Source organism: Microcebus murinus, chromosome 10, assembly GCF_040939455.1.
Source record: "Microcebus murinus isolate Inina chromosome 10, M.murinus_Inina_mat1.0, whole genome shotgun sequence".
Taxonomy (NCBI): Eukaryota; Metazoa; Chordata; class Mammalia; order Primates; family Cheirogaleidae; genus Microcebus; species Microcebus murinus.
In genome coordinates, this window is record NC_134113.1 from 8,257,785 (window position 1) to 8,285,310 (window position 27,526).

The 27,526-nt window shown below is 38.5% G+C and overlaps 1 protein-coding gene across 3 annotated transcripts in view; it reads left to right on the plus strand.

Annotated features, from left to right (window-relative positions):
• The window catches only part of MRTFA (myocardin related transcription factor A), a 204,538-nt gene that overhangs the window by 89,745 nt on the left and 87,267 nt on the right, over positions 1-27,526 (plus strand). The window contains exon 1 of one of the 3 annotated variants that reach the window (XM_012741653.3): positions 499-7,637. The exons of the other annotated variants lie outside the window; for them this stretch is intronic. Within the exon in view, the coding sequence (XP_012597107.1) occupies positions 7,592-7,637 (46 nt within the window). The 5' untranslated portion in view covers positions 499-7,591. Of the gene's footprint in view, positions 1-498; positions 7,638-27,526 lie in introns of those variants that run through there. 3 annotated transcript variants of the gene reach the window in all.

The following is a 27,526-nucleotide window of genomic DNA, read 5'->3' on the forward strand; positions in this document are numbered from 1 at the left end:
TGGGGAAAATTGGCACCAAAGAGCCAGCAGGTATACCAGTAGGAGGGAGTGAGGAAGAAAATGATGTGAAATGAGTCTTAATAGTTAGGGGCCAAATCACACCGGCCTTTGCAGGCCTTGTTAAAATTGAGATACTTGAGCCAACTAAAAATATACATAGAAAAATTAGCCCAGGCCGGGCGCTGTGGCTCACGCCTGTAATCCTAGCTCTTGGGAGGCCGAGGCGGGCGGATTGCTCAAGGTCAGGAGTTCAAAACCAGCCTGAGCAAGAGCGAGACCCCGTCTCTACTATAAAAATAGAAAGAAATTAATTGGCCAACTGATATATATATAAAAAAAATTAGCCGGGCATGGTGGCACATGCCTGTAGTCCCAGCTACTCGGGAGGCTGAGGCAGGAGGATCGCTTGAGCCCAGGAGTTTGAGGTTGCTGTGAGCTAGGCTGACGCCACGGCACTCACTCTAGCCTGGACAACAAAGCGAGACTCTGTCTCAAAAAAAAAAAAAAAAAAAAAAAAGAAAAATTAGCCGGGCATGGTGGCGCATGCCTGTAGTCCCAGCTACTCGGAAGGTTGAGGCAGGGGGATAACTTGAGCCCAGGAGTTTGAGGTTGCTGTGAGCTAGACTGATGCCACAGCACTCTAGCCTGGGCAACAGAGTGAGACTCTGTCTCAAAAAAAAAAAAAATAGAATTGAGATACTTGAGAAATACATTGTCCAATTACATTCCACAGTGGCCTATCAAGTTCTCCTTCTGTCAACCCTGTATGGGTGCCTGGTTTGCTTATTGGCATCCATAGTCTCACTTGTCAAAAAAAAACAAAACAAAACAAAACAAAAAAAACTTTGCTAATTAGGTGAAATATTTTCATTTCAGTTTGTGTTTCTCTGGTTACTAGTGAGGAAGAACCTTTTTTCCCAGTTGTTTGTAGCCACTGGGTATTTTATTGTTTGTGATCATTCAATTCATATTTTTTACTCACTAAAACATTATTTTTAAGGTTTTTGCACAGGTACTCTGGTAACAGATTTGGAACCAATTGCCAGGAATGTGTAGAAGAGTTTCTTTCGTGTTCTTTACTCTCAGTGCTCTGGATAAGAGGTCAAGACTAGGTTTCTTTTGGTGGTGTCATTTTATGGTTCATGGATCTATAAGTCTATAGAGTTGGAAATTAAAAAAAAACAACCAAAAACTTGATAAACTCAGGTGCCATTATGTTTTTAGAGACACCTCACATTATCCTTCCTGTAAGAAACAGTTTAGGACTCTTGTAACCAGAATTAATTTGCTGCTTTTTTTTTTGAGACAGAGTCTCGCTGTGTTGCCCATGCTACAGTGCTGTGGCGTTAGCCTAGCTCACAGCAACCTCAAACTCCTGGGCTCAAACAATCCTACTGCCTCAGCCTCCCAAGTAGCTGGGACTACAGGCATGCGCCACCATGCCCGGCTAGTTTTTTCTATATGTTTTTAGTTGGCAAATTAATTTCTTTCTATTTTTAGTAGAGACGAGGTCTCGCTCTTGCTCAGGTTGGTCTCGAACTCCTAACCTTGAGCGATCCTCCCGCCTCAGCCTCCTAGAGTGCTAGGATTACAGGTGTGAGCCACTGTGCCGGGCTTAATCGCTGCTTTTTAAATATTTGTTTAGCTCATGGTTTATATTATTTAGCACTTTGGGTTTTTTCTTCTTTTTATTGTTGGTTAGAGATTTTCTATCCTACTCCACTGTAATAAAGGTCTTAAGGCCAGAGACGGTGTCAGTCTTGATTCATCCTTGTCTTTGTACCTCCACTGGTGTTGACATTGTTTGTAAGGACAGTATTTCGGACATACAGTATGAATGAGTTGGCTGTTCATATTAATATTTATGACTGTTGTACCTTTACTATACCTCAAAAACTGAGCCAAAAATATAGCCTTCATCTATCCGTCCAAGGAAAGCAATAACATACTCATGGTAATGTGTGATCCCTCCCTGGGTTCTTCAGCAGCAGTAGGTTGTGGTCCTAGGAAGGGGGAGCTGTCCCAGGACCTGTAGCAACTTACCTCAGTGCTGGATTATGTTATCGTTTGGGTGTTTCACTTTGCTCAACACCAGGTGTCTGGGGAAAAGTCAACTGGTTGGAACCTATGAAATTTTGATATGATGATTACATTTTTTGTAGAGTTGAACCTTGATAAACTCATGCTTACACTTGTGAAAACTCAAATTAGAAATGGGCACAGCAACAGAATTACATTTCATTGCTCAGAAATCCCACAGAGATCATAAAAAGGTATTTGTTATTTCTGTGTATAAATGTCTATATTACATTTCATCATAGAAATTGATATCAGTTCTTAGTGATGTTGACAGCTTTCTATGGTTACAGATTATTTTGTAGGTGAGCTATGTTCTCTGTTTTTCTGATTTTTCCTATTCCTTATAATTTTGGCATTTTTGTTCTCATTAGGACATCCTGAGGGTATTATTGTGGATGTCCTTATTTATGTCAACCCTATACTTCAATACTTCATGTAGTTTTCTAAGTAATAGCACCTTCAGCATGGGTTCTAATGAAAATTTTAGCAGAGTACCTGCCCTTTTTTGGGTAGGTAGTGATTCTTTTGTTATGAACTTTTCTCATGCTGTTTAAATTTTTAGTGATAAATAGAGCTTTTTGTTCCGGACATATGCTTATGAATGCTATTATATGTCAGCCACTGAGCTAGATCTAGGAATGCAGAGGAATTAAGCCATGTGGTAAAGAGTGGTGAAAGAGGTAGGCACAGGTGCTGGGGGAGCCTACAGGCGGGGTAGTTGGCATATGCATGCAGGCTGGCAGAAGGGTGGAGAGAGTGCCAGGACCAGGGAAGGCTTTCTGAAGAAGGCAGCACCTGAATTGAATTGTGAAGTATAACTAAGCATGAGTTGGTAGCAAGGATAGTTTTTAATAGAGACAATACCAGAGAGAAGGAGCACAGTTCAGAAGCTGTTGCTGAAGAACACACTACCACCTATGGAGTATTCTTGTCAAAAACTTTAACCTGAATTGGATCAGATTATGTATCTAACTCCTAATTTACTGGAAATATGGGGGAATGGAACAGCATATTAAGCAACACCATGCAGACACAGCAAAATCCAAAGTGGGGGAAACAGCCTGGTTTCTTCAAACAATAAACTACAAGAAAAGAGGGAGGGGAAGTCTGTGAATTAAAAGAGACTTAAGGGGCACATCAATGAAATGTAGTGTGTTGTTCCTGTTGGACTCTGATTTGAATAAATCAACTATAAAATTTTGAGCTAGCTGGGAAAATTTGAACACTAATTGGATAGTACTAAAGAATTTGAAAAATTTAGGTACGGTAATATGTTAAAAAATTGTTCTTGTCTTACAGTTAAAGAGGAAGTTAGGTGATGCCTAGAATTTGCTTCAGGGTGATCCAGTGCTGGCTGGGTGCTCTGTGTGTGTTGTAGGGGGTGGGGAAAGCATGGTAGGACAAATGAAACAGGTTTGGCCATGTGTTGATTAATTTTGAAGCTAAATGATGAGTACATAAGCAGTTTATTATGCTATTTTTTTTTTTTACCTTTGTGTAAGTTTGAACTTTTCTACAATAAGTTTTAAAAAAGCTTTTCCTATACTCCAAGCAAGAAATATTAATATTAAGGTTGTAGGAAGGGAACAAAAAGAATGAATTTGAGGAATATATTGTGAGATAATTAGTTACATTTGGTAGTGAATTAGATGTTTAGGGGTAGAGAGAAAGGAGTCTAAGTTTATGGTTTGGGATCTGAATATTGTTACCTAAGATAGGGAAAATGGAAATGATGGTACACCTTGAGAGGTTGGTGCAGGGTTATGATACCGGCAGTTTGCTTTTGGACATACTGAGTTTAAGATAGCCAGGTAGAGGTGCATAGTTGGAAGCTTACAGGTGAAGTCAGAGCTAGATAATGGATCAGTATTTAGGGGGTAGGGTAGTTCAAACCTTGAGAAAGGGTGAGATTGCCTATGAAGAATATGTAAAAGAGGAAAGGGATGCCCCTGAGGTGGCAGAGAAAGAGGAGTTATTTAAGATTTTGAGAGGAAAGTAGGATTTTAAGAAAATCTAGGAAATAGGAAGTTTTAAAAAGAATATGGAGGCCGGGCGTGGTGGCTCACGCCTGTAATCCTAGCACTCTGGGAGGCCGAGGCGGGCGGATTGCTCAAGGTCAGGAGTTCAAAACCAGCCTGAGTGAGACCCTGTCTCTACCATAAAAATAGAAAGAAATTAATTGGCCAACTAATATATATAATATAAAAATCAGCCGGGCATGGTGGCTCGTGCCTGTAGTCCCAGCTACTCGGGAGGCTGAGGCAGGAGGATCGCTTGAGCCCAGGAGTTTGAGGTTGCTGTGAGCTAGGCTGACGCCATGGCACTCACTCTAGCCTGGGCAAGAAAGCGAGACTCTGTCTCAAAAAAAAAAAAAAAAGAATATGGAAACTCTAATATCCTATCTGGTTCCTTTTGATTATGAACATTGAAGGCCTTTGAGGAGTCTGGGTCAGATTGGGGTGGGAAATCTATATACTAAGTTATATTATTGTTAATTGTTGAACATTTGTTAGTAACTATTAAAAACTGTTAAGCACTTAAAACCTTTATTGATATCCTGTGATTCTGCAGTATCATGTCCCTTTAGAGTGAATTAGTAGAGACTGCAGACCACCTTAAATTTGTGTTGATTAGCTAGAGTTATCATTAGAAGCAAAGCTTTTGTTTTATTGGAAATTAAGACTTCATTCCCTTAGTGCTATTAACTTGGAAGTCATCTTCATTTATGCAAAGGCCTTGTTAAAGTTTAGTTCTTTTTCTATGAGATGTTGCTCATTTGCACAAAAAATAGTGGAACTGAAGCTGTTATAGGGCTTCAAAGTTTTAGAATTGTGAAATCTGTTTTAAAGTCTGTTTTCATAATGAATCTGTTGCTGTGCTGATGCTCTTGAGCAGCGGTCCCCAGCCTTTTTGGCACCAGGGACTAGTTTCACAGAAGACAGTTTTTCCACGGGACAGGGGTGCGGAGCTCAGGCAGTGATGAGCAGCCTCCTACTCGGCCACAGCCTGGGGGTTGAGAACTACAGCTCTTGAGGGTAAATGCAAAATCTGAACAATAAGCAAAGATTACTTGGCTTCTTGTTTTCTTCATTTTTCAACATTACTTTAAGAGATTTCTTTCTAAAAAATTGTTTTTATTTAGCTCCTTTTATTTCAAAGTGCAAATGAGATAATGGATGTTGAATTGCTAGGAAAAGTGAAATTAACTGAAATGTGCTGTTTTGTTGTTACTACTACCACATGACTGTCAGTATCTCCTGTGGGTCGGGAACAGTGACACTTGTGGCATTACAAGCTCTCTTCTATAGCAAAGAGAGGAGTTTTGGCAGGAGGGAAACAGCCCCCTGCCCTTCCTACCATCTTCTATGCAGGAATTTTACAATTTTGTATTTATTTTCCTGTAAGTACAGAACTGTGAGAACTTGTTTCCTTTGAAAAAGCCTCACAAGGCAAACTGTGCAGCCCACATAGGGACAAAGGAATGACTCAACCTTTTAGGGATGCTTTCCCCTAAGTTGCTAACCTCTGACCAGACTACCATGTAGTCTGAGAGTTGAAATTACCAATTTTTTATAAGACAGTTTGAGTTTGGTTGCCAGAAGGGGCCAGTGAGAACACTTATGCCTTCCCAGAGCAGCACGTAGCCCACACTGGCTGCCACTCCGTTGCCTGTTGAGTCATTCCCACAGTTCTATATAGAGCTTTTTTGGCTTTTCTTTTAAACATGGTGTTCTTGGAGTGAGAAAGAAAGGAAGTTTTTCTTTTTTCCACAGAATCTCCCACCTCAAATCTGCATTGCTTTCTCTTTTCTAATAACAGAGTATTGCCCTCAATCATTCTGACACTATTTTCTCTTAAGGTCTCCCAGTGCTTTCTTATATTGTTTGTTTCACTATGTAAGCATTAATGTATCCTTTAGGCTGAGTTTGCAGCAGTTGACTTTCAAGATACAGGCTAATGGCCGGGTGCGGTGGCTCATGCCTGTAATCCTAGCACTCTGGGAGGCCGAGGTGGGCAGATTGCTCGACATCAGGAGTTTGAAACCAGCCTGAGCAAGAGTGAGACCCTGTCTCTACTATAAATAGAAAGAAATTAATTGGCCAACTAATACATATAGAAAAAATTAGCCGGGCATGGTGGCACATGCCTGTAGTCCCAGCCACTCGGCAGGCTGAGGCAGTAGAATTGCTTGAGCCCAGGAGTTTAAGGTTGCTGTGAGCTAGGCTGACGGCACTCACTCTAGCCTGGGCAACAAAGCGAGACTCTGTCTCAAAAAAAAAAAAAAGATACAGGCCAATACTTAACCAAAAAGATTGAGGAATTCTAGATAAACATACCAAATGTGGATTTCTAGTTTTCAACGTTTAAAAAGTCAATCAAATATGCCAAAAATGCATCTTAATATCATTATTATAAATATCAGTTCATAGTAAGTACTGTGAAGGGAATGAATAAGCTTTTAATTTTGGGTAAATAAAAACTTGATATACTTTAAAAGGATTTTAGTTTTTGTTTTTACAGAGGAAGGTACAATTCCTATGTTTGTTCTTATTCAGAAGATTTGCTCTGTGCTAGTGGAAAAAGAATTGAAGTTTCTTTATTAGGAAAGAGAAATCCTGAAATATTAGAACTATCTTCCTTTGTGTTTTGTACATCCAGCATGATCTTAAAGTATTTTAGAAAAGTCAAATAGCATCAGTATGCTGTCTGTTCACAGATCACATGTCTCACATAGGCATAAGTAAAGGGCTCTTTTAAGGAATTGACAGATCTGAAAGACAGATTATAACTCTGGAATGTATTCAGTTGACTTTTTGAAACAGATATTTTAATTGAAGTGGGGGTGGAGAAATAGTTGAGTTTCTTAGTTAAATGTTCAACTTCCTTTGCCTGTTATCTATAAATATCACAGATGAAAAAGCCATTGGAATTCTTTTTCAGAAAATTTACTCAGTTACATATTTATTTGTGTGTATATGTTTATATGTGTTTAAGCCCCATCCCCATTTCTCATTAGTGGGTAATTGGACTGCATCTTTCACGAGATTGAATTGTTTGAATTGTGTTTAATCTGTTGCTCTAAACTGCGTTAGCAGCAGTCTGTTATAGTAGGGTTTTGAAGGAAACCTTGTCCTCTCTTCTTAAAAAGAGACAAAAAAAGCAGTTGATCTGTTTTCTGAAAGTCTCCTTATGTATGTCTCTCCCCTCCCCCAGAGAGGAATAGCAAGGGGAGGAGCTTACTCACTGTTCTAACCACACTTCGTATGTCTTAACTTGAGTGCTTTTTGGTTTCCTGTCGGCAGTAATTCAACTCTGTGCCATCTTAACTTGTCTGAAGGTGGATAAATTGGTAACTGCACTGAGAAGGGGAGTGAGTTCTCACAGTCTGATGTGAGCATAAGGCATGAGATTGAATTTGTGAAAGCTTTCCATAGCCTCTGAAGATATCTTTTTCTGTGACATTGACTTTCTTCATTATATTTGTGGGCTGTTGTTTCTAAGAAGAACCATCATGACTCTGCTGGAACCTGAGATGTTAATGATGGCTGTACAGTCAGGTAATTGCAGTATTTTATACAGATCCTATTTGCTGTAGACTACTACTTCTTCTTTTTTTTTCTTTTCTCAGTTTGAATCTGGATTTCAGCCATAGTCTTCCTAAAAAAAGGTTGGACATATTTGTACTATGGACAGAGATGAGGAGGAAAAAAAAATACATTGTCCAGTAAATATGCTGCATCTTCAGGTTTTTATTGTAAAAAAAATTAATAATTTTTGTCTAATTGCAAATTTTAGTTATTCAGGCATAGCTTTGAATTAGCTGCTTACTGATCTTAGGCTGTTCAATGAGGAGACCTATTTGAGAAGAAAAAACTATTTGTCTTCTTTAATCAACTATTTTATTATTGTCTGTGGCACTGCTTTTAGTGAAGGACAGTTAAATTGTTCTTGCAGTTTTATACATTACTGTCTCTAAGCACCAATCTGCACTCTATTTTTGTGTCTTTATGAAGCATATCTTATATTTGTTTCTTAGCTGTTCTTTTTGTTTTGTGGTATAACCTTTATATATCATCTTTTGATTCTATGAAAGTATTCTTGCTAGACATAGGATTGAGACTAAGTTTTGGAGGTGGGGAAGTTTGAGCAAGAAGGCAGTCAACAGAAAGAATGCAGAATTTAAAAAATTCTATCTCTAAAAACAGTTTTTCAATTCAGAAGTGTCTATTAAAACATTTTAAAATTCCAGTTAGTTTTAAATGGTTTCTTTTACTTTTAGTGTTTTTAAACTTGTAAGTCAGATATCTAAAAATAGGGAATGTTCTTTTGTTATTTTTAGATTTCTACTAAAATGTAATCTGTAGTGTTTTCTTGTTTCAGTGCATATCTTAAAAGATTCATACAAGTGGCTTTTGGGAACCTCTTCCCCATCCACTGGCCTTCACTCAAAGGAGAATAAGACTCCTTGGTTCTGGCAGATACTGTCTCTGGCAGAATTGGTTTCACTGTTCTCCTTGGGGAGTGCTTAGGTAGTATGTTGAAAGACACAGATATACATCAGTTGAAGACAGGATCAGATGCTATCGGGTTAATAAGCTTTATGGACAGGGAAGGGGCAAAGAGGAAAGATACCACTACCATTTTATTCTTTCTGGTTTTACTAACATGTCCATAATGAGTCATTTATTAGTTGAATTTTTCTGTTCATATAGGCTGTGTGTTTCAGGTTGCCTTCACTTACCCTCCCACAGATCTGTTGGGCTTTGTGTTTTAAACAAGATGTATGCTTATCTGAATTTTTCCCATCTGTCTTTGGTGGAAAAGTTCCCAATTAAACTGACTCGGGTTTGGTTTTGTTTTGTTTTTTTGAATTTTTTTATCTGTCCGTATTCCTTTTCTCTGCTGTGTGTGGGGCAAGTGCATATTTTATTTTGAAGGGCAGATTTTAGCATTTGAACTGTCTCTTTCTTCTTTAATCACCTTGTTACTTACAGATCATCTCAGTCCAGTAACTTTTCTTTATAAAGGTTAAAAGTTTGTTTGCTTTCCTCTAAGGTTATCTCAGTGTTCCCAGCCCTGAAAGGGAAAGGGATATACTTGGTATTTTCTTGTCTTGCCTAAGAGCTGTTTTTCCCACAACATATGTTGGGCAGGGCTAACCACCCATCTGTTGGACCAACTACTTCATAAAACTTTCAAAGGATAATAGTATGTAAGACAAGTATGGATGAAGTTGACAAGGGTGTTGGATACAGGTAGAAGGAAAGGTCTGCCAAGAATAGCAGGAACTTCTTTCTGTCTTTTGCTTATGTCTGTAAAAGTACAGAAACTGGGTATAGGAAGGAGTAATTGCAAATTGATTTCTCCAGTACCTGTTGTTCTTGAATGTTCAAAAACTTTAATAATGTGTTGGTTTTATAAAATCGTTGTCTTGTTCCAAAGTGCTATAGCTGTTGGCTGGATTGTAACTGTATTAGGACAGCTATATAGTAAGATGGTACAGTCATTTATGATAGGAAATGAAAAAGCATCTGTTAGAAACCTCAATGAACCAAAAGTTAACCATTCTTCTGGAAATTCAGGACATTTAGACTTTATGTGGGCCATAGATTTTCTTTTTTTTTTTTTTTTTTTTTTTTTTTCCCTGAGATCACAGCTTCAGAAGGGCCATAGATTTTCTAGCAGTAGAATATTTCACTTCCATGAATATATGCTTTATAAGTGAGACTACTGTTTAATGAGATTTTTAAAGTCTAGACTTCTTTAGGGAGAATTCAAGATGTAAAGTTTTTACCTGAAGTCAAATTTTAGGATATTGAATATGACAGCAAGTTCCAAGGTACATTTGTATATTTATTAACAGTTTTCATTCAGTATTTGGAGCTTGGAGATGTTGGTGAGGCATGCTTGTGTATGCATAAAGACTTTCATCCTCCCTACTAGTGGTGGTCTCTTACTGATCTGTGGAGCCAATCAGATGCTGCCTTTTTGTGTAACCTACCTCAGGAGAGTCAGCCTTTCCTTCTCTCTGTTCCTGTGCTCCTACCTTTATAATGTACACGAATTGTCATTTTTACATGACTTCCTATTTAGATTATTAGTTTCTCAAGAGCAATATATTCATGTATATATTGGCTCATGGCACATTGGCACATGGTGTACACTCAGTAAGTATTTTTCAATGAATAAGAATGATAAAATTGGGTTTGGCATATTTCTTCTAATACACAAGCATACATCTTTAGAGCAGGGTTTTATGAAAGTATTTGGAGATCTGTTTTTACGTTAAGAAATGATTCCTGTAACCTCTATCCTGTATTTTAGGCAGTCCTTGCCCCAAGCAAGTGTTGTTGAAAGCATGACTTTCAAAGTTAAAATTCTTTTGCATCTCAGAATACGCAGTGTGTCCTGTCTGCCTGTGATGTGTATTGCTGAATCTTAAGCATTCCGATCAAGCCACAATTAAGAGCCCTTATCACTGCTGTGGAAACCTATCCAGATCATCATCATTAGAAAATGAATAATCTAAGGTAGACATTATGGAATTTCTGAAACTAAAGCTAAGGGAATATTGGGGCATAGCATTGACTCTGGTATATTTGAGAATGGAGGAATGCTAGGGCTTAGCTGTTGACAGTTAATATATAAGGTAGGCCCTGTGCCTATATCCAGTCAGTGCAGTTCTCTCAGTGTATAACTCCACAGCAGTTCACTTGTAGAGAGAAAAGGTTTGAGACAGTTTCCTAGGTATGCTTTGGGCCCATGACGTACATCTGATCTTGATAAGGCACAGTTAAGGAGTCAATTTGTTTTTTTCTATGTCTCTCTTGTGTGCATATGTGCGCATACCAACACCCACACATCTGTCCATGCATAAGATGTCTCTGAAAGGAACACAAGAAACTGGTAACAGTAGCTGCCTCAGGGAAAGGGAATGGGGGTCTGGAAGAATGGATTGGAAGAGAATTTTTGTTTGACAAAAATTAGTTATCTTTTAGGTTTACTATGGGAGTACTCCATAAATGTAAAAGAATATATAGAGTAAGTATTATGTGTAAGAGTATTATATGTATTATATGTAAGTATTATATGTATAAAATATGTACAAACTCATACCTACTACCCAACCTAAGAAATAGAGCACAACCTGTACACTGAAGTCCTCTCAGAGTCCTCTCATTTATCCCTCAGAAAATGGCTTTGCTTGTTTTTAACTGTATACCTTTTAAGTCTTTTATGTTTTATATCATGTCCATGTTATCTATTCAAAAATATTCATTAATTATTTTAAAAATTGTCTCCTCAGTTTACTCTCTCATCCCTTGATATCTGTATACTTAATTCCTGCATATTTCCTTAACTTCTGGTTCACTAGTCATTATAGTTTGCCTCTGAATAGAATAGTGTGGGGTGGATAGAGGGGAGTAATAAATAATTAATAAAAATTTAGGATTGAAGGAAGGATGGTGCGGTAAAAAGGGCAGATTGTGGGCAGATAAATTTTGCCCTTTTTTGGTGGCTTGTTAACTCTTTAAGGAACAGCCTCCATTTGGGTTCACATCACTCAGAGATCTATAGAGTTGCTGAAAAATTCCAGATCCTTCAGTAATACCTACATTTTAAATCTCTTAATACTCTAAAAGCCTAAATATTAATGTAGGCTTTTAAAAAGCATACTTTTATATTTAAGGGATTTTAGAGCTTGAAGGAAACCTTAGGTATTTTCTTGTTCTTCCCTTTATTTAAGATGAGGAAATTGGCCTGTTGAGGTTAATTTATTTCCTGAAGTTACATAAATAATTAGTGGCAGAGATGGAAGGAGAATTTATTTCCTTACTCCCATGCCAGTGTTCTCTCTGCTATAACATACTTTAAAAGAAACCATCAGAGGCCTCGAATGTATGAGATTGTTTATAATTTTTCCCAGAGATCCTGGTTTTCCCATTGCAGGTTTCTCTCACTACTCAGATTGACTCACATCTTAAGTCAATAGATAAAGGTGAAAACCAGTGCCTGGGTTTCCACTTTCTGCCCCCTGGGAAGTGTAGTCAGAATGCTACAGACGCTATAATTCTCTGGTGGACCTACGTCTTGCTGTGTCCTCTCTGGTCTGGGTAATGATCTCATATCTTGATGATGATCTCAGAAGACAGGTAGCCAGACAGAAAGCTGTTGTCATCGGTATTCTGGCTTCCATCTTACTGTGCTTTCTCTGACTCATTGATTTATCTGGGGTCCCCTTAGAGTTAGGACCCAGATCAAAGGAATTTGAATTCATCTGTCAACATCTTTTTTTCCCTCCTTTTTGTTTCCTTTTGGATGAAGCAAGCTGTGAAGACCATGAACCACAGTTTTAGGTTTATTAAAACAGTGCCAAATTAAATAAAGGTGAGACTCATACAGTCTTTTTTTTGTTTTTGGAACTTCACTTTTATGATTACCACAGGCATTGTTTTTGAAAGGATTTTCTTTATAATAACAAGGAAAATCATACTAAAAAACCTCACTCTGCCATCAACAACAAAACCAACTTTCTTGCCATGTACTCTTCAAGCTAAAGTGGTAGTATCAGGCTGAGCTCTTGGTGTCAGCGGTTTGGGCCATTCTTAATCTCATGGCACAGTCACGTAAATGGATAGTAGTAGCAGTAGGGTGAGTACAGAGGGCCTAGAAAAGAGGAATACGTGGCAATTACAAAGTGCAAATGAAACTCAGTAGTGAAATTTTTGGAGTGTCATATTTTAAAGTATTTTTTATGTATATTATTTGATCTTCATGACAACTCTTTGTGGTATGTATATCTTCACAATTTACAGAGGAAACTGAGGCTCAAAAGCTTAAGGACTTGGCTGGTGTGGTGGCTTACCTCTATAATCCTAGCACTCTGGGAGGCCGAGGCAGGCGGATTGCTCGAGGTCAGAAGTTCGAAACCAGCCTGAGCAAGAGCGAGACCCCGTCTCTACTATAAATAGAAAGAAATTAATTGACCAACTAATATATACAGAAAAAATTAGCCGGGCATGGTGGTGCATTTCCTGTAGTCCCAGCTTCTCAGGAGGCTGAGGCAGTAGGATTGCTTGAGCCCAAGAGTTTGAGGTTGCTGTGAGCTACGCTAACACCAGGGCACTCATTCTAGCCTGGGCAACAAAGCGAGACTCTGTCTTACAAAAAAAAAAAAAAAAAAAAAAAGCTTAAGGACTCATAGTAAGAGATAGAAACAGGTATTTAAATTCAGGTTGACTTTAAACATTACTTACATGATTCATTTAAATTTCTTTTTCTTTTTTTTTTTAAGAGATGGATCCTAAGGCTGGGCGCGGTGGCTCATGCCTGTAATCCTAGCACTCTGGGAGGCTGAGGCGGGTGGATTGCTCAAGGTCGGGAGTTCGAAACCAGCTTGAGCGAGACCCCGTCTCTACTAAAAATAGAAAGAAATTAATTGGCCAACTAATATATAGAGAAAAAATTAGCCGGGCATAGTGGTGCAAGCCTGTAGTCCCAGCTACTCAGGAGGCTGAGGCAGTAGGCTCAGGCTGAGGCTTGAGCCCAGGATGCCACAGCACTCACTCTAGCCTGGGCAACAAAGTGAGACTCTGTCTCCAAAAAAAAAAAAAAAGAGATGGATCCCCAGGCTGCTTGAGCCAGTAATCCTAGCACTCTGGGAGTCCAAGGGGGAAGGATCAGGATGGCTGGAGCTCAGGAGTTCGAGACCAGCCTGAGCAAGAGTGAGACCCTGTCTCTACTGAAAATAGAAAAAATTAGCTGGGTGTGGTGGTGTACACCTGTTGTCCCAGCTACTGGGGAGGCTGAGGCAGGAGGATCACTTGAGCCCAGGAGTTTGAGGTAGCTGTGAGCTAGGCTGACACCATGGCACTCTAGCCTGGGCAACACAGTGAGACTTTGTCTCAAAAAAAGAAAAAGAGAAAGAGATGGGGCCTCATTCTTTCACTCAGGCTGAAGTGCAGTGGTGCCATCATAGCTCACTGCAGCCTTGAACTCCTGGACTAAAGCAGTCCTCTGCCTCAGCTTCCCAAGTATCTAGAACTACAGGCACATGCCACCACAGCTGGCCTTTTTTTTTTTTTTTTCCTTAGAGATGGGGTCTTGCTCTGTTACTCAGGCTGGTCTTGAATTCCCGGCCTCAAGTGAGCATTTAAAATTAAGGTCAGGTCCTATTCTTCCTCACTCAGAACCTGCCAATGGTTCCCATTCCTTATAGTGCTCTACAAGGTCCTGCATGATCTGCTCCCAGCCCTGTAACTCTCTTATTTCATATTCTCTTCTCTCCCTTGCTTATTTTACCCCAACCACATTGGATTCTTTGCTGTCTCTGAGCACATTAGCTCCCATTTCAGCGCTTTTGTACTTACTGTTCCTTCTAGTTAGAGCACTCTTCCCCAAGTAGCCTCATGGCTTGCTCCTTCACTCTCTTCAGATCTTTGTTCACATGTTACTTTTCAGTTAGGCCTACCCTGACCAAAATCTTGCTTTTATTTTTGTTCATACTACTTATTTAACAGAATACAGGATTCATTTGTTTATTGGTTACTGCTGTCTATCTCTACTAGAATATAAATGCTACAAAGTGTGGGATTTTTCTCTTTTGTGGTCTGCTGTGTGTAGAAGAGTACCTGGTATGTAGTAAGCACTCAATTCTTGAATAAATATTTACCAAAAAATTTAGAATATGTTTTAGGTAAGTATGTTCCTGTGCCTTTTAACTATTTGTGTAGCATGCACGAACTGAAGAGGCCCTATAGTATATAGTACGTTGGTTCTAGAATGTGGTCTAAGGACTGCTTGATGTCCCTAAGACATTTTCAATGGGTGTGATAGCAAAACTTGTTATATTTATGCTAAAATGTAATTTACCTTTTTTACTGTTGTCCTCTCATGAGTGTAGTTTTCTAGAGCTACATGATATATCTCAACAGATGAATACAAAATCAGATGTGAAAATTAACTTTTTAATAAATATTACATTAGAGATTTGCAAAAATCATAATTCCACTCTTTTTACTATTTTTTTGTTTTGGAAAATAATAATAGTTACTTTTCATAAAAATATATTACTTATGTTAACATATAATGGAGTTTATTATTGGTTGTCATTATAATGAGTTTATTTAAAATGTTTTCAGTTTTAAATTCTAATATGAAAAATATTGTTAGAGATAACCCACGTAAACAAAAGCTCTTTGAAGTCTTTAGTAATTATAAGAGGATAAAAGAGTCTTGACACCAGAAGTTTAAGAAGTACTGGTATAGTGTTTAAGAGAATGGACTTTGGAACCCAGGTTTTCCTTTCCTTTCTTTTCCTTTTCCTTTTCCTTTTCCTTTTCCTTTTCCTTTTCCTATCACTCTGTCGCCCAGGCTAGAGTGCCCTGGCATCAGCCTAGCTCACAGCAACCTCAAACTCCTGGGCTCAAGTGATCCTCTTGCCTCAGCCTCCTGAGTAGCTGGGACTACAGGCATGTGCCACCATGGCTGGCTAATTTTTGTTTTCTATATATTTTTAGTTGGCCAATTAATTTCTTTCTATTTTTAGTAGAGACGGGGGTCTTGCTCTTGTTCAGGCTGGTTTCGAACTCCTGACCTTGAGCGATCCTCCCACCTTGGCTTCCCAGAGTGCTAGGATTACAGGCATGAGCCACCACGCCCAGCTTGGAACCCAGGTTTTCTGGTTCTGCCACCTATTAGCTGTGTAACCTTGGTCAAATTACTTAACCTCCCTGTGCCTGTTGCTTCATCGTAAAATCATAAAACCTACCTCAGGAACTTATTGTAAGTATTAAATAAGTTAATACATGTAAAATGCTTATAACAGTTCCTGGCACATAGTAAGTGCCTTATGTTTTTTTGTTTTTTGGTTTTATTTTGAGACAGAGTCTCACTCTGTTGCCCAGGCTAGAGTGCTGTGGCATCAGCCTAGCTCACAGCAACCTCACACTCCTGGGCTCAAGTGATCCTCTTGCCTCAGCCTCCCGAGTAGCTGGGACTACAGGCATGCGCCACCATGCCTGGCTAATGTGTATGTGTGTGTGTGTATATATATATATGTGTATATATATATATGTGTATATATATATATAATTTTTTAGTTGCCCAGCTAATTTCTTTGTATTTTTTTTAGTAGAGATGGGGTCTCATTCTTGATCAGGCTGGTCTCAAACTCCTGAATTTAGAGGATCCTCCCACCTCGGCCTCTCAGAGTGCTAGCATTACAGGCGTGAGCTACCACACCCAGCTTGCCTTATGTTTTTTGATGTTTTTGCAGTTGTTTGTTGTTGAGATTTTGAATACTATTAAAGATAGTTATTAAAACATATTTCTTTGTTAACCTTGAAATACTTCTAGGAATTTGTTCTGAAGCAACTATAAAACATATATAAGATTTATATATAAGATTATTCAAAGCACCATGTTTTATAACAGTGAAAAACCAAAAACAACTGGAAACAACCTAAATTTTAACTGTAGGAGATTGGTTAAGTACTTTATGGTATCTTCATATGATTGAATACTTATATGGTCATAAGATTATTTAAAGATGTGGAATAATGTTTACTGTTTATGTAGTTCTAGAAAAGTGGATGTAAGGCTATGCACCAGAATATTAATAGCTGTCACTGGGTAATGGGTTTTCATAGGGGCTTTTTAACTTTTCAATCCTTTGGGTTTTCCAGGAAGAGTAGCTGGAAGCATAGTGTCTTGGATTAGGAGCTAAAACTGTTCATTTGAGACCTAAGCAGTCAAAGTACTCCACTGACCAAACAACACACGATAAGGAGGCACTCCATCCCATTAAGCTGTTTCCTTTGACTAGTTTAGTTCATATAAATCTCTTTTACATTTTTGCCTTTGCTTCTATTTTGTAAGATTTATCGAAATTTATCTTTGCAGTGTTAGTGTTAGGACATGTTCTTGGCAAAGGAGTAGATCCTTCCTATGTACGCTAATTTACTTTCAATTTGCTGATCCTTTCAGAAGTTTTTATAAACTAAAAACACATTAGTTTTTTTGTTTGTTTTTGATGGGTAAGAACAATCTGATGACTTTTAGGGGATAAAATGGTAGTGTTAATATAAAATGTTTCAATTATTTAAAAATGTATTTCCATAATATAATTTGTTGACCCCAGGGTGTGAAAAATCCTCTTAACAAGCCATGTACTCTTTATCAGAAAGCCAAGACTCATATTGCCCATCTTTGCCTTGCAAATAGCATTGTGAGCACTTAGGTTGAAGAGTTAAAATATTAAATTAATCTTGATTTTCTGAACTGTTATCTTAGTATATTCTCTTGGAAATCAATTAGATTATATTCCTCAAATCAATGCCATAAGACTAATTTATTTGGTTGTATAAGATATTGAAAACTTAGGTATTAACATTAATTAAGGGCCAGGTAAGGTGGCTCAGGCCTGAAATCCCAGCACTTAGGGAGGCCTTAGCAGGAGTATCACTTAAGGCCAGGAGTTTGAGAATAGCCTAGGCAGCAAGACCCCCATCTCAATGAAAGAATTTAAAAATTAGCTAGGCATGATGGCTCATGCCTGTAGACCTAGCTACTCGAGAGGCTGAGGCAGGAGGATTACTTGAGCCCAGGAATTCAAGGTTATGGTGAGCTATGATCACGTCACTGCACTCCAGCCTGGGTGACCAAGCTAGACCGTGTCTCTTTAAAAAACATAAAACAAACAAAAGAAAAAACATTAATTAGGCTACTCAAACAGATGCTATGTCCTCAGTTTTCTAACACCTTGACACTCAAAGTATTAATATGTTCTAAGGACTAGCAGCCTTTGTATTACCTGGAAGCTTGTTAGGAATGCAGAATCTCAGATTCCATCCAGACCTACATACAGAATCAGAATCTGCGTTTTTTTTTTTTTTTTTTTTGAGACAGAGTCTCACTTTGTTGTCCAGGCTAGAGTGAGTGCCGTGGCGTCAGCCTAGCTCACAGCAACCTCAAACTCCTGGGCTCGAGTGATCCTTCTGCCTCAGCCTCCCGAGTAGCTGGGACTACAGGCATGCGCCACCATGCCTGGCTAATTTTTTTTTTTATATATATATCAGTTGGCCAATTAATTTCTTTCTGTTTATAGTAGAAACGGGGTCTCGCTCTTGCTCAGGCTGGTTTTGAACTCCTGACCTTGAGCAATCCGCCCGCCTCGGCCTCCCAAGAGCTAGGATTACAGGCATGAGCCACAGCGCCCGGCCAGAATCTGCGTTTTAACAAGATTCTCACGTGCATATTAAAGTTGAGAAGTTCTGTTCCAACACATATTTTTATTGACTTTGTTTTTGAAGTGAACAGGTAAAATGAAGATGATTTTTTGCTATATTTCCTGGGTAGTACATGCTGCTCAAAATGATAAAAATCAGGAGATAGAAATACATTGATTGGAAAGAATATATTATGTCTAATTAATGTAGAATATAGGATAAAGCAGGCAACAACAAAGAAAACCTGCCCTTACTATAGTGCTCTGCTTTAGATAAATGTTCACAGTTTGACTACTTTTTTTTTTTTTGCCACTTTTTCTTGAATTTCCAAAGAAAGAACAAATGGGCTTATTATTGGCATTCTAGAATGTTTAACTGGGAAGGGAATTTAGAGATGACCTGATACAACAATGGTTTATAGGTGAACAGACTGGAGACTAAGAATATTAAGTGACTTATCCAAGTTCATATAGCATGAACTCTTCATGACCTGATTTTTAAATTACTAATCTTTGTACTTCTTGTGCTACCCCCTGTGTTGTCACCTATTGTTAGTTGTTTCTGTTGACGTTGGTTGAAACCATACTGAATAATTATGAGTGAAAGTAAATCTAATTCGTCTCACAGCATCTTGGGAAAATGAAAGGGCTCAGTTTCTTCTTTCCCTCCTGTGAGAACTCATGTAATAGCTTTAGAAAAATGCATTTACCTGTTGTCTGGAAGTCAAGGTGCTGCTTCTATGAACTGGTAGAAGTTGCTGCTCATCTGTGCTCTGTGAGCAAGCAGAGAAGGTGCAGGGATGGGGGCAAGTGGTGAGGATTTTCTATTCTACTGAAATGGTAGGATTGTGTGATGGCAGTGGTTTTAAGTGTAGTGTTATATGTTTTTTTCTACCCCTGGTTTAAATAAAAGCTTGTAAATCAGGAAAGGACTGCATATCTATATGCAAAAGAGAGAGTGCATGAAAACATTGACCCTTATCTCACACCATACACAAAAATTCGTTTGGAGTGGGTCTTAGACCTAAGTGTAAAAGCTAAAGGACATGAAAAGTAAGAACTATAAAGAAAAAGTTCTTAAATTATACTTTATCAAGTTTAAACACTTTTTTTCTCTTTGTACATTGTTGAGAAAATAAAAAGGCAAGCCATATAATGGGAGAAAATATTTATAACACATATATCTAGAATTTATAAAGAACTCTTAAAACTCAATAAAACAGCCCAATAAAAAAATGGGTGAAAGACTTGACCAGACACTTAAAAAATATATACAAATAGCTGTTGCGGCAGTGTGTACAGCTAGCGTTACAGTCCTTGTTACAGCTGTTATTCATTTGACCCGGGAAAGAACCGAGCGGCACATGAAGAGTCAGAGAACAGCCTTTATTCTTCTACAGCAGGCTCAGCACACCTAGTGTTACAGCTCTCTTCGTGTCTTCTGATGTTCTCCCCCTTCCTGCCCTTCTGCCCCTGCTTTTATACCCTTGGTAGGGCTCAAGAAACGTCCAATCAACTACAAGCTTTAACATTGCCGGTGGCATGCAGGGGTCCTGGCGGCAATTGGCCGCGTCCTGGTGCCCGACATTTTCTGCATCATAGCCAGTAAGCACATGAAAAGTTGCTTAACATCATTGGTCATCAGAGAAATGCAGATTAAAACCACAATGAGATACCCCACCACACATTCACTAGAATAGCTAAAAACTAAAAAGACTGACAATACCAAATGTTGGCAAGGATGTGGAACAACAGGAACAGCTAGGGAAATGTAAAATGGTGTGTAACTACTTTGGAAAACAATTGGCAGTTTCTTGTAAAGTTAAACGTATTTAATATGTAACCAGCATCCTATTACTAGGGTTTTACCCAAGAGAATGGAAACTTATATTCACATTTGTGCTGAGGGTTCATAGAACTTTTTTCTTAGTGACCCAAAACTGGAAACAATCCAGATGTCCGTTGACAGGTGAATGGATAAATTGTGGTATATCCATAAAGTAGAATACTACTAGCAGTAAAAGTGAACAGACTACTGAAGCACTGTTTTGATGAATTTAAAAAAACATGCTGAATGCAAGAAGCCAGACTCAAATGAGTGCATACTGAATGATACCATTTAAATTACATTGTTAAAAATACAAGCTGTGGAATACTACTCAGTAACTTAAAAGGGCAGGGGGGAGCAAACCTTTTGATAAAACACCCTAGTTGACTCTCAAGAATTATGCTGAGTTAAAAAAGACAATTCTAAAAGGTTACATACTGTATGGTTCCATTTGTATAACATTCTTGAAATGACAAAATTGTAGTTATGGAAACAGATTGGTGGTTGTCAGGGGCGAAAGATGGTGTAGGGCTGGGAACAAAGTAGGTGTGGCTATAAAAGGTCAGCATGAGGGATCCTTGGGATGATAGAAATGCTCTGTATCTTGACTACATCAGTGTCAGTATCCTGGTTGTAATATTGTACTGTAGTTTTTGCAAAGTGTTATCACTGGGGGAAGCTGGGTAAATGATATATGGGATCTCTCTGTATTATTTCTTACAGCTTTATGTGAATCTATAAATTATCTCAATGAAAATTTTAATTTAAAAAATGCTGACAGTGTGACAGCTTTATAAAATGTTAAACACAGGAGCAAGGGTGAGAGGGGAATGAGGGATCAAAAATTATGTATCAGGTACAAAGTACACTCTTCAGGTGACAAGTACGCTAAAAGCCCTGACTTCACCACTATACAATTTATCCATGTAACAAAAAACCACTTGTATCCCCTAAATCTATTGAAATAAAAAAATTAAGGGGGGAGGTAATTAAACATAGACCATATGACTTAGCAGTTCCACATTTCATATGAAATGTCCAGAATAGGCAAATCCATACAGACAGAATGTAAATTAGTGGTTGTCAGTGCCTGGTATGTGTGTGTGGTGGGGTGGGGGTGGCAGAGATGGAGAAGTGAGTGCTTATGGTTACAATGTTTCTTTCTGGGGTAATGAAAATATTCTGGAATTATATAGCGAACTTTGTGAATATATTTAAAAAATACTGGCGTATGCACTTTGGGTGAAGTGTATGGTATGTGAAATACATCCCAATTTTAAAAATTATATGAAGAAAAAATGCAGGTTTCTCTAGAGTGACCAACAGCAGATCATTGGTTGCCTGGGGCCAGAAGTGGAAGGAGAAATTGACTACAAAGGGGCATAAGAGAACTTCAGGGAATGAAAATGTTGTATCTCTTGATTGTCCTGGTGGTTATACAGGTATATACAGTTGTTAATACTGGTGAAGTTTATTATATCTAAATTAAAGTTCAATAAAATTGATTTTTAAAACTTACAAAATTATCTCAAATTGTTATAAGCTTAAAATGACCTTTAGGCTAAAATTCTCATATCTGTTATTAATATACAGCAACTATAACAAAAATTAGTTTAGAGACTCTGGCTTCTGTTGCTAATTTCTGTCTCCCCCACCTTTTCCTCTCCAGTTGGTTTCCAAAGTGAAACTGATCAGTTTCAGACTATGCTCTTATGTCTTTGAACTAGCATGATTCTGTTGTGCTTTTCAAAGCCCATGAGTGGGTGTGATTGTTCCAAATGTTTAAAAATTTATAGAACATTCTATTGCTTTTTTCCTTTTATGCACAACAGAAAAATGTTCTATTGGGTATAACAAATCAGAGTTATTGCTTTTTACTACCAGTTTGGAGTGCTCTGAGCTAATTTGGGCACCAGGATAAGAGGTTGGAATTAAAATGACTCCTGAAGAAAGCAAGCAGAAGAGGAGGTAGCACTGCTAGGTAATACTGAAAACCACACAAAACCAAGTGTATGAACTTGTTCCCCACCTATATCACCTCTGTCTCCCAACCATGATCTCTTGCCAAGAAGTGGGCTATCTAAATAAAATATTACAGGAAACCTTCCAAGGTTTGAGAAGAGTTCTAGAGGGTAATCTCTCAGTGAGAAGGACTAGCTCTGTAGATGGCCTCTATGAGTTTTCTCCTCAAGATTTCCTTCTCCCCGCCGTGTACCTACCCTCTCTCATTTCTGGGGTCCCACCATGCCTAAACCCAGGGGTAGAGTGTTTCCTTTTAAAATTCTGCCCCACAGGTAGACAGATCTCTTTTTTATTGTTTCCTTTAAGCATAAGTCAAACAGCCTTATATTTTAAAAACTAATTTATAGGCTGGGTGCGGTGGCTCATGCCTGTAATCCTAGCACTCTAGGAGGCCGAGGCGGGCAGATTGCTTGAGGTCAGGAGTTTGAAACCAGCCTGAGCAAGAGTGAGACCCTGTCTCTCCTATAAATAGAAAGAAATTAATTGGCCAACTAATATATATAGAAAAAATGAGCCGGGCATGGTGGTGCATGCCTGTAGTCCCAGCTACTGGGGAGGCTGAGGCAGTAGGATTGCTTGGGCCCAGGAGATTGAGGTTGCTGTGAGCTAGGCTAACAGCATGGCACTCACTCTAGCCTGGGCAACAAAGTGAGACTCTGTCTCAAAAAACAAACAAACAAACAAAAAAAACTAACTTATAGAGACCAAATAGGAAAATGTAACCCCCCCCCAAAAAAAACCAACCCTCCCAAACAAAAACATCTAAAGCATAAAAGAGACACATTTCCAGAATATGAAATTATAAATGGATTTTATAAGAATTCCAGCAAAAATATAAAAATATTTTAAAATAAATAATAGTATCTAACAATTTTTTTTTTTTTTGGCAACAGAGTCTTGCTTTATTGTCCAGGCTAGAGTGAGTGCCCTGGTGTCAGCCTAGCTCACAGCAACCTTAAACTCCTGGGCTCAACCAATCCTTCTGCCTCAGCCTCCCAAGTAGATGTGACTACAGGCATGCGCCACCATGCCCAGCTAATTTTTTCTATATATATTAGTTGGCCAATTAATTTCTTTCTATTTATAGTAAGACGGGGTCTCGCTCTTGCTCAGGCTGGTTTCGAACTCCTGACCTTGAGCAATCCGCCCACCTCGGCCTCTCAGAGTGCTAGGATTACAGGCGTGAGCCACTGCGCCTGGCCAGTATCTAACAATTAAACAGAGTTTGCCATGTGTGAAGAGGAAAAACTCACTTTTTTCCCCCTATACTCAGCACTTCATTTCTGTTGACATCAGATGTGTGGGGTTTTTTTCCCCACTGACAGTCAGTTCTGAAACTCTCTGGACACCAATTGTGTGTGCAGCAATTTAGTTCACTTTTGACATTAACTGCCTGGAGTTAGTGCAGACCCCAAAAGTTAAGGGCTCAGCCCCACAAGATTGCCCCCAGCCTCATGTCAATCCATAGTCGTGCATCCCCAGATTTCCCACAACCTCTGTACAACTTTGCTACAAACCACAAGTTCCCACAGCCCCTTCCAAAAGGTTGGATCATCTGCCAGAAGGGCTCACAGAAGTTAGGAAGGCACTATACTTACATTTACCAGTTTGTTATAAAAGATACAACTCAGGAACAGCCACATGGAAGGGAAGCATAGGGCAAGGTATAAGGGAGGTTGTGTAGAGTTTCCATGCCTTCTCTGGGTGTGCCACCCTCCCAGCACTTCCATGTGTTTACCAATCTGGAAGCTCTCCAGACCCCACCTTTTTGGATTTTTATGAAGGCTCTGCTATATAGGCATGATTGATTAAATCATTGGCTATTGATGATTAAGTCAATTTCCAGCTCCTCTTTCCTCCCTGGAAGTCAGAGAGTAGGGCTGAAAGTTCCAACCCTCTAATCACAAGGTTGGTTCTCCTGGCAACCAGCCTTATCATCCTAAGGGGCTTTCCAAATTCACCTCATTAACATTAACTCAGGTATGGGTGAAAGGGGCTTGTTATGAATAACAAAAGACTCTCCTTTGAGATGTATTGCTCATATGATTTATGAAATTCCACACTCCGATTTTAGGAGCTCAGTGTCAGGAATGACAATAAGAAAGACCAAATATATATTTCATATTATAAATCATAGTATCACAATATGCCAGACAGTGTTCCAAACTCCTTACTTGTATTAACTTTCTTAATCTTTGCAACAACTATGTAAGATGAATGCTCTTATCCTATCTTACAGATCAGGAAGTTGAGGGAAAAGTGAATATGAAACTTGTCCAGTGCCACACACTTCGTAAGTGGTAGAACTAAGATTGCACCAAGATAGTTTGGTTTCAGAATTCATACCGTTTACCACTACACTATATTCCGCCATTCATATGAACTTCACCCTCTTTATCAGACCCTGTATGTTAGCTCTTGATAGGCTATTCTAACTTGTCTAGGTTCATTTATTCCATTTTCCCGGTACCTAGCCTGCCTGTCTTTTTTGGTCTTCTTCTCTCCCTTTCTTATCTCTCCTTCCAGAACACTACAGCATAACTGTTACAAACAAACCCTTCTAACCTTTTCTTCTTTTAGAGTGATACATATATTACATTCTATTGTCCAAGACCACCTTCCTGCATAGGGATGGCTTTTTTTGTACATTTGACCATTAAGGAAGGCCTTTATATGATGACCTTAACCTTTGCATAGACTCTTCCTTGTTTTTAACAGTGACCCTTGTACCTGTTTACAATGATTAGAAGGAATGCAATTGTGAATTACAGTGTAGTAAGATTTCTTACTCTACACCCATGGCCAAACCCAGCATCATATGTTTGAAACTAAGCAAAGCTTCCTGAGTGTCTTGCCATAAACATGCATTAGAATTTTTTTCCGACATAACACATAGTTTCTGTGGGTTGGAGTTAAATTTAAACTTGTATATCTTTAGAGTAGGAACATTTGCTGTATGGCGGTCTTGGGTTAGCCTTGTTAAGAAAAAAGGTCCCTTGCTTCCCTCCCCTTCTCTTCATAGAAGGCTTTGAGAAACTTCTTTTAACAGCTGAGCTTTGTATATGCTAAGTCAGTCCATGAGATGTTTGCAAATAATCTTCCATTAGCTTTATCCTAAAGATCCTCTTGCATTTAGGGTTAGGGTCAACTGACTTAGTGTTACTAAATTTATGTGTAATCCCAACTAAGGTAGTTAGTATGAATGTTTTAGAAAAGTCTTTATAAGTTTGAAGAAAAAAATATTTTTATATACTTTTAGAATTTGTCACATGCTAGATGTCACATGAAAAGTATTTGAGAATCTAGAGAAAAATGTCTCCACCTGCATAGGGATCATGTTCTGGTTTGCGTATAGTTTAGAATAAGAGCTTAAATAGTACCTAATCCTGAAGTTGTCCCCATAGACAGTTTTCTGGTGTGCATGGCTCTGTTTTCTCTGTTCTTGCCTATGTCTTCAACTTCACTTGCTATTCTTTTCCTTTCTAGGTTCCATTCTCCTCTTTCCTCCCTTCCCTCCTAATTTCCTACCTCCTTTATTCCCACTCATCCTTTGGATCTCAGAGAATGCCCCCCACCCCAGTTTTCATACTTTCTCATTCTCTCTTTCTTCTTTCTTAGGCTTTGAGATTACTGTATATGTTTATTTATGGGATTTTTTTGGAACTTATTTAATGTGTATTTCCCTCACTAGATTGTAAATGCTATGAAGACAGGTATCTTATGTTATTATTTTATCATTTTATATCCAGCATCTCTGTCAGGGTGCTTGATACAATACATGGTAAGTACTGCATAAATGGATGTTAATGGATGAATGAAGTAAACATGAAATACTGGGAAAATTGGGAAGAAGAAAGCCATTCCATTCTGTATCCAGGTCTCCCAACCCAACAGTTTCTCCCAAGAAATATTTTCCTGAAGAGCAAGTACAAACCATCTTGCTAAGGATGAATCTTTAGTTCTTTTATAAGATATAGGGGGTCATGTTTTTTTTGGTCATCTCTAACCCTTCCCCCCCAATTCATTTTGAGAAATGTGATTCTCAATTTTTGTGAAATTATAAAGATATATAAACTATAGCATGTTCATACCTGTATCTCTAGATATATATGCCTCTGCCCAAGGTTGAACCAAAAGTTATCTCTTAAGTAAGGAGCTAGCACATATTTGGAGGAAGAACTATATAGTTTGGCTTTTTGATTAAGAATTTAATTTTTTTTCTTTTTGATGTACTTAGTTTTATCCAGGTTTGGGAAGATCATCGTGGCATATTTAAGTCAAAGGACTTACCAGTGTTTATTAAAATGGCAAGTGTTCTTTGTAAAGTTTCATACCCCAAGCTCAAACCAACTGTTAGTATCTTAATACTTCTCTCTCTTTTTTTTTTGAGTCAGAGTCTCACTATGTTACCCTGGCTAGTGCAGTAGTGTCATCATAGTTCACTGCAACCTCAAACTCCTGGGCTCAAGTCATCCTCCTACGTGAGCCTCTCAAGTAGCTAGAACTATGGGCATGCACTATTATGCCTGGCTATTTTTTCTATTTTTATTAATAGTAGAGATGGGGTCTTGCTCTTGCTCAGGCTGGTCTCAAACTCCTGAGCTCAAGTGATCCTCCCACCTCATCCTCCCAGAGTGCTAGGATTATAGGCATGAGCCACCACACCCGGCCTACTTCTGCTTCTTGTCCATTGCTTCTTATCCCCTGTACCTCAGTATTTGTAAGGTTAAGATTGACAATTCTGTGAAATATGTGGTTCTCCTGAAAGCTTTTGGCTCAGTGTAGTTTCAAAAATTGTTTTCATAAGCTCATCAGACGGCTTTAAACTTGGTGTGCTGGTAGTGGGATTAAAGTGCCACAAACAGACTTTACTCCTTGGAAAACTTCCCTTTCTTTTAATTCTTTCTTTTGTTACTTTAAGCTTTCTAAATTGCCTTTGTTCTTTGGAGATGCCTAGAAATTTCTTTTCATAGCAAAATCTTATAAGATTTAGAAAATTTATAGCTTAACAAATGCTCTTGTAAACTATTCATGATAAGGATGGATCTGTTAAAGTTTACAAATTACTTTTAAGATACAAATTGCTAAGTGGCGGTGTTATGGGTATGAGTTTCTTAGCTTTTCAGGATGTCATCCTTTTTAGCCCTGTAGCTGAATATCAAGAGGCTACATGTTCAACCATAAAACATTAGCCTCTGCCAACATTACATCAGCTCCACAAAACCTCACTGGCTAATTATCCCCTGGGACTAGGACATGGATTTGGCAGCTTGTGAAAGCTGCTTTTTCCAGTTTCTCCCTTCCTGGCTGTGACATATCCCAAAGGAATGAAGTTGAGAAATAATCATCTTTTGAAAGCTCCCACCCTC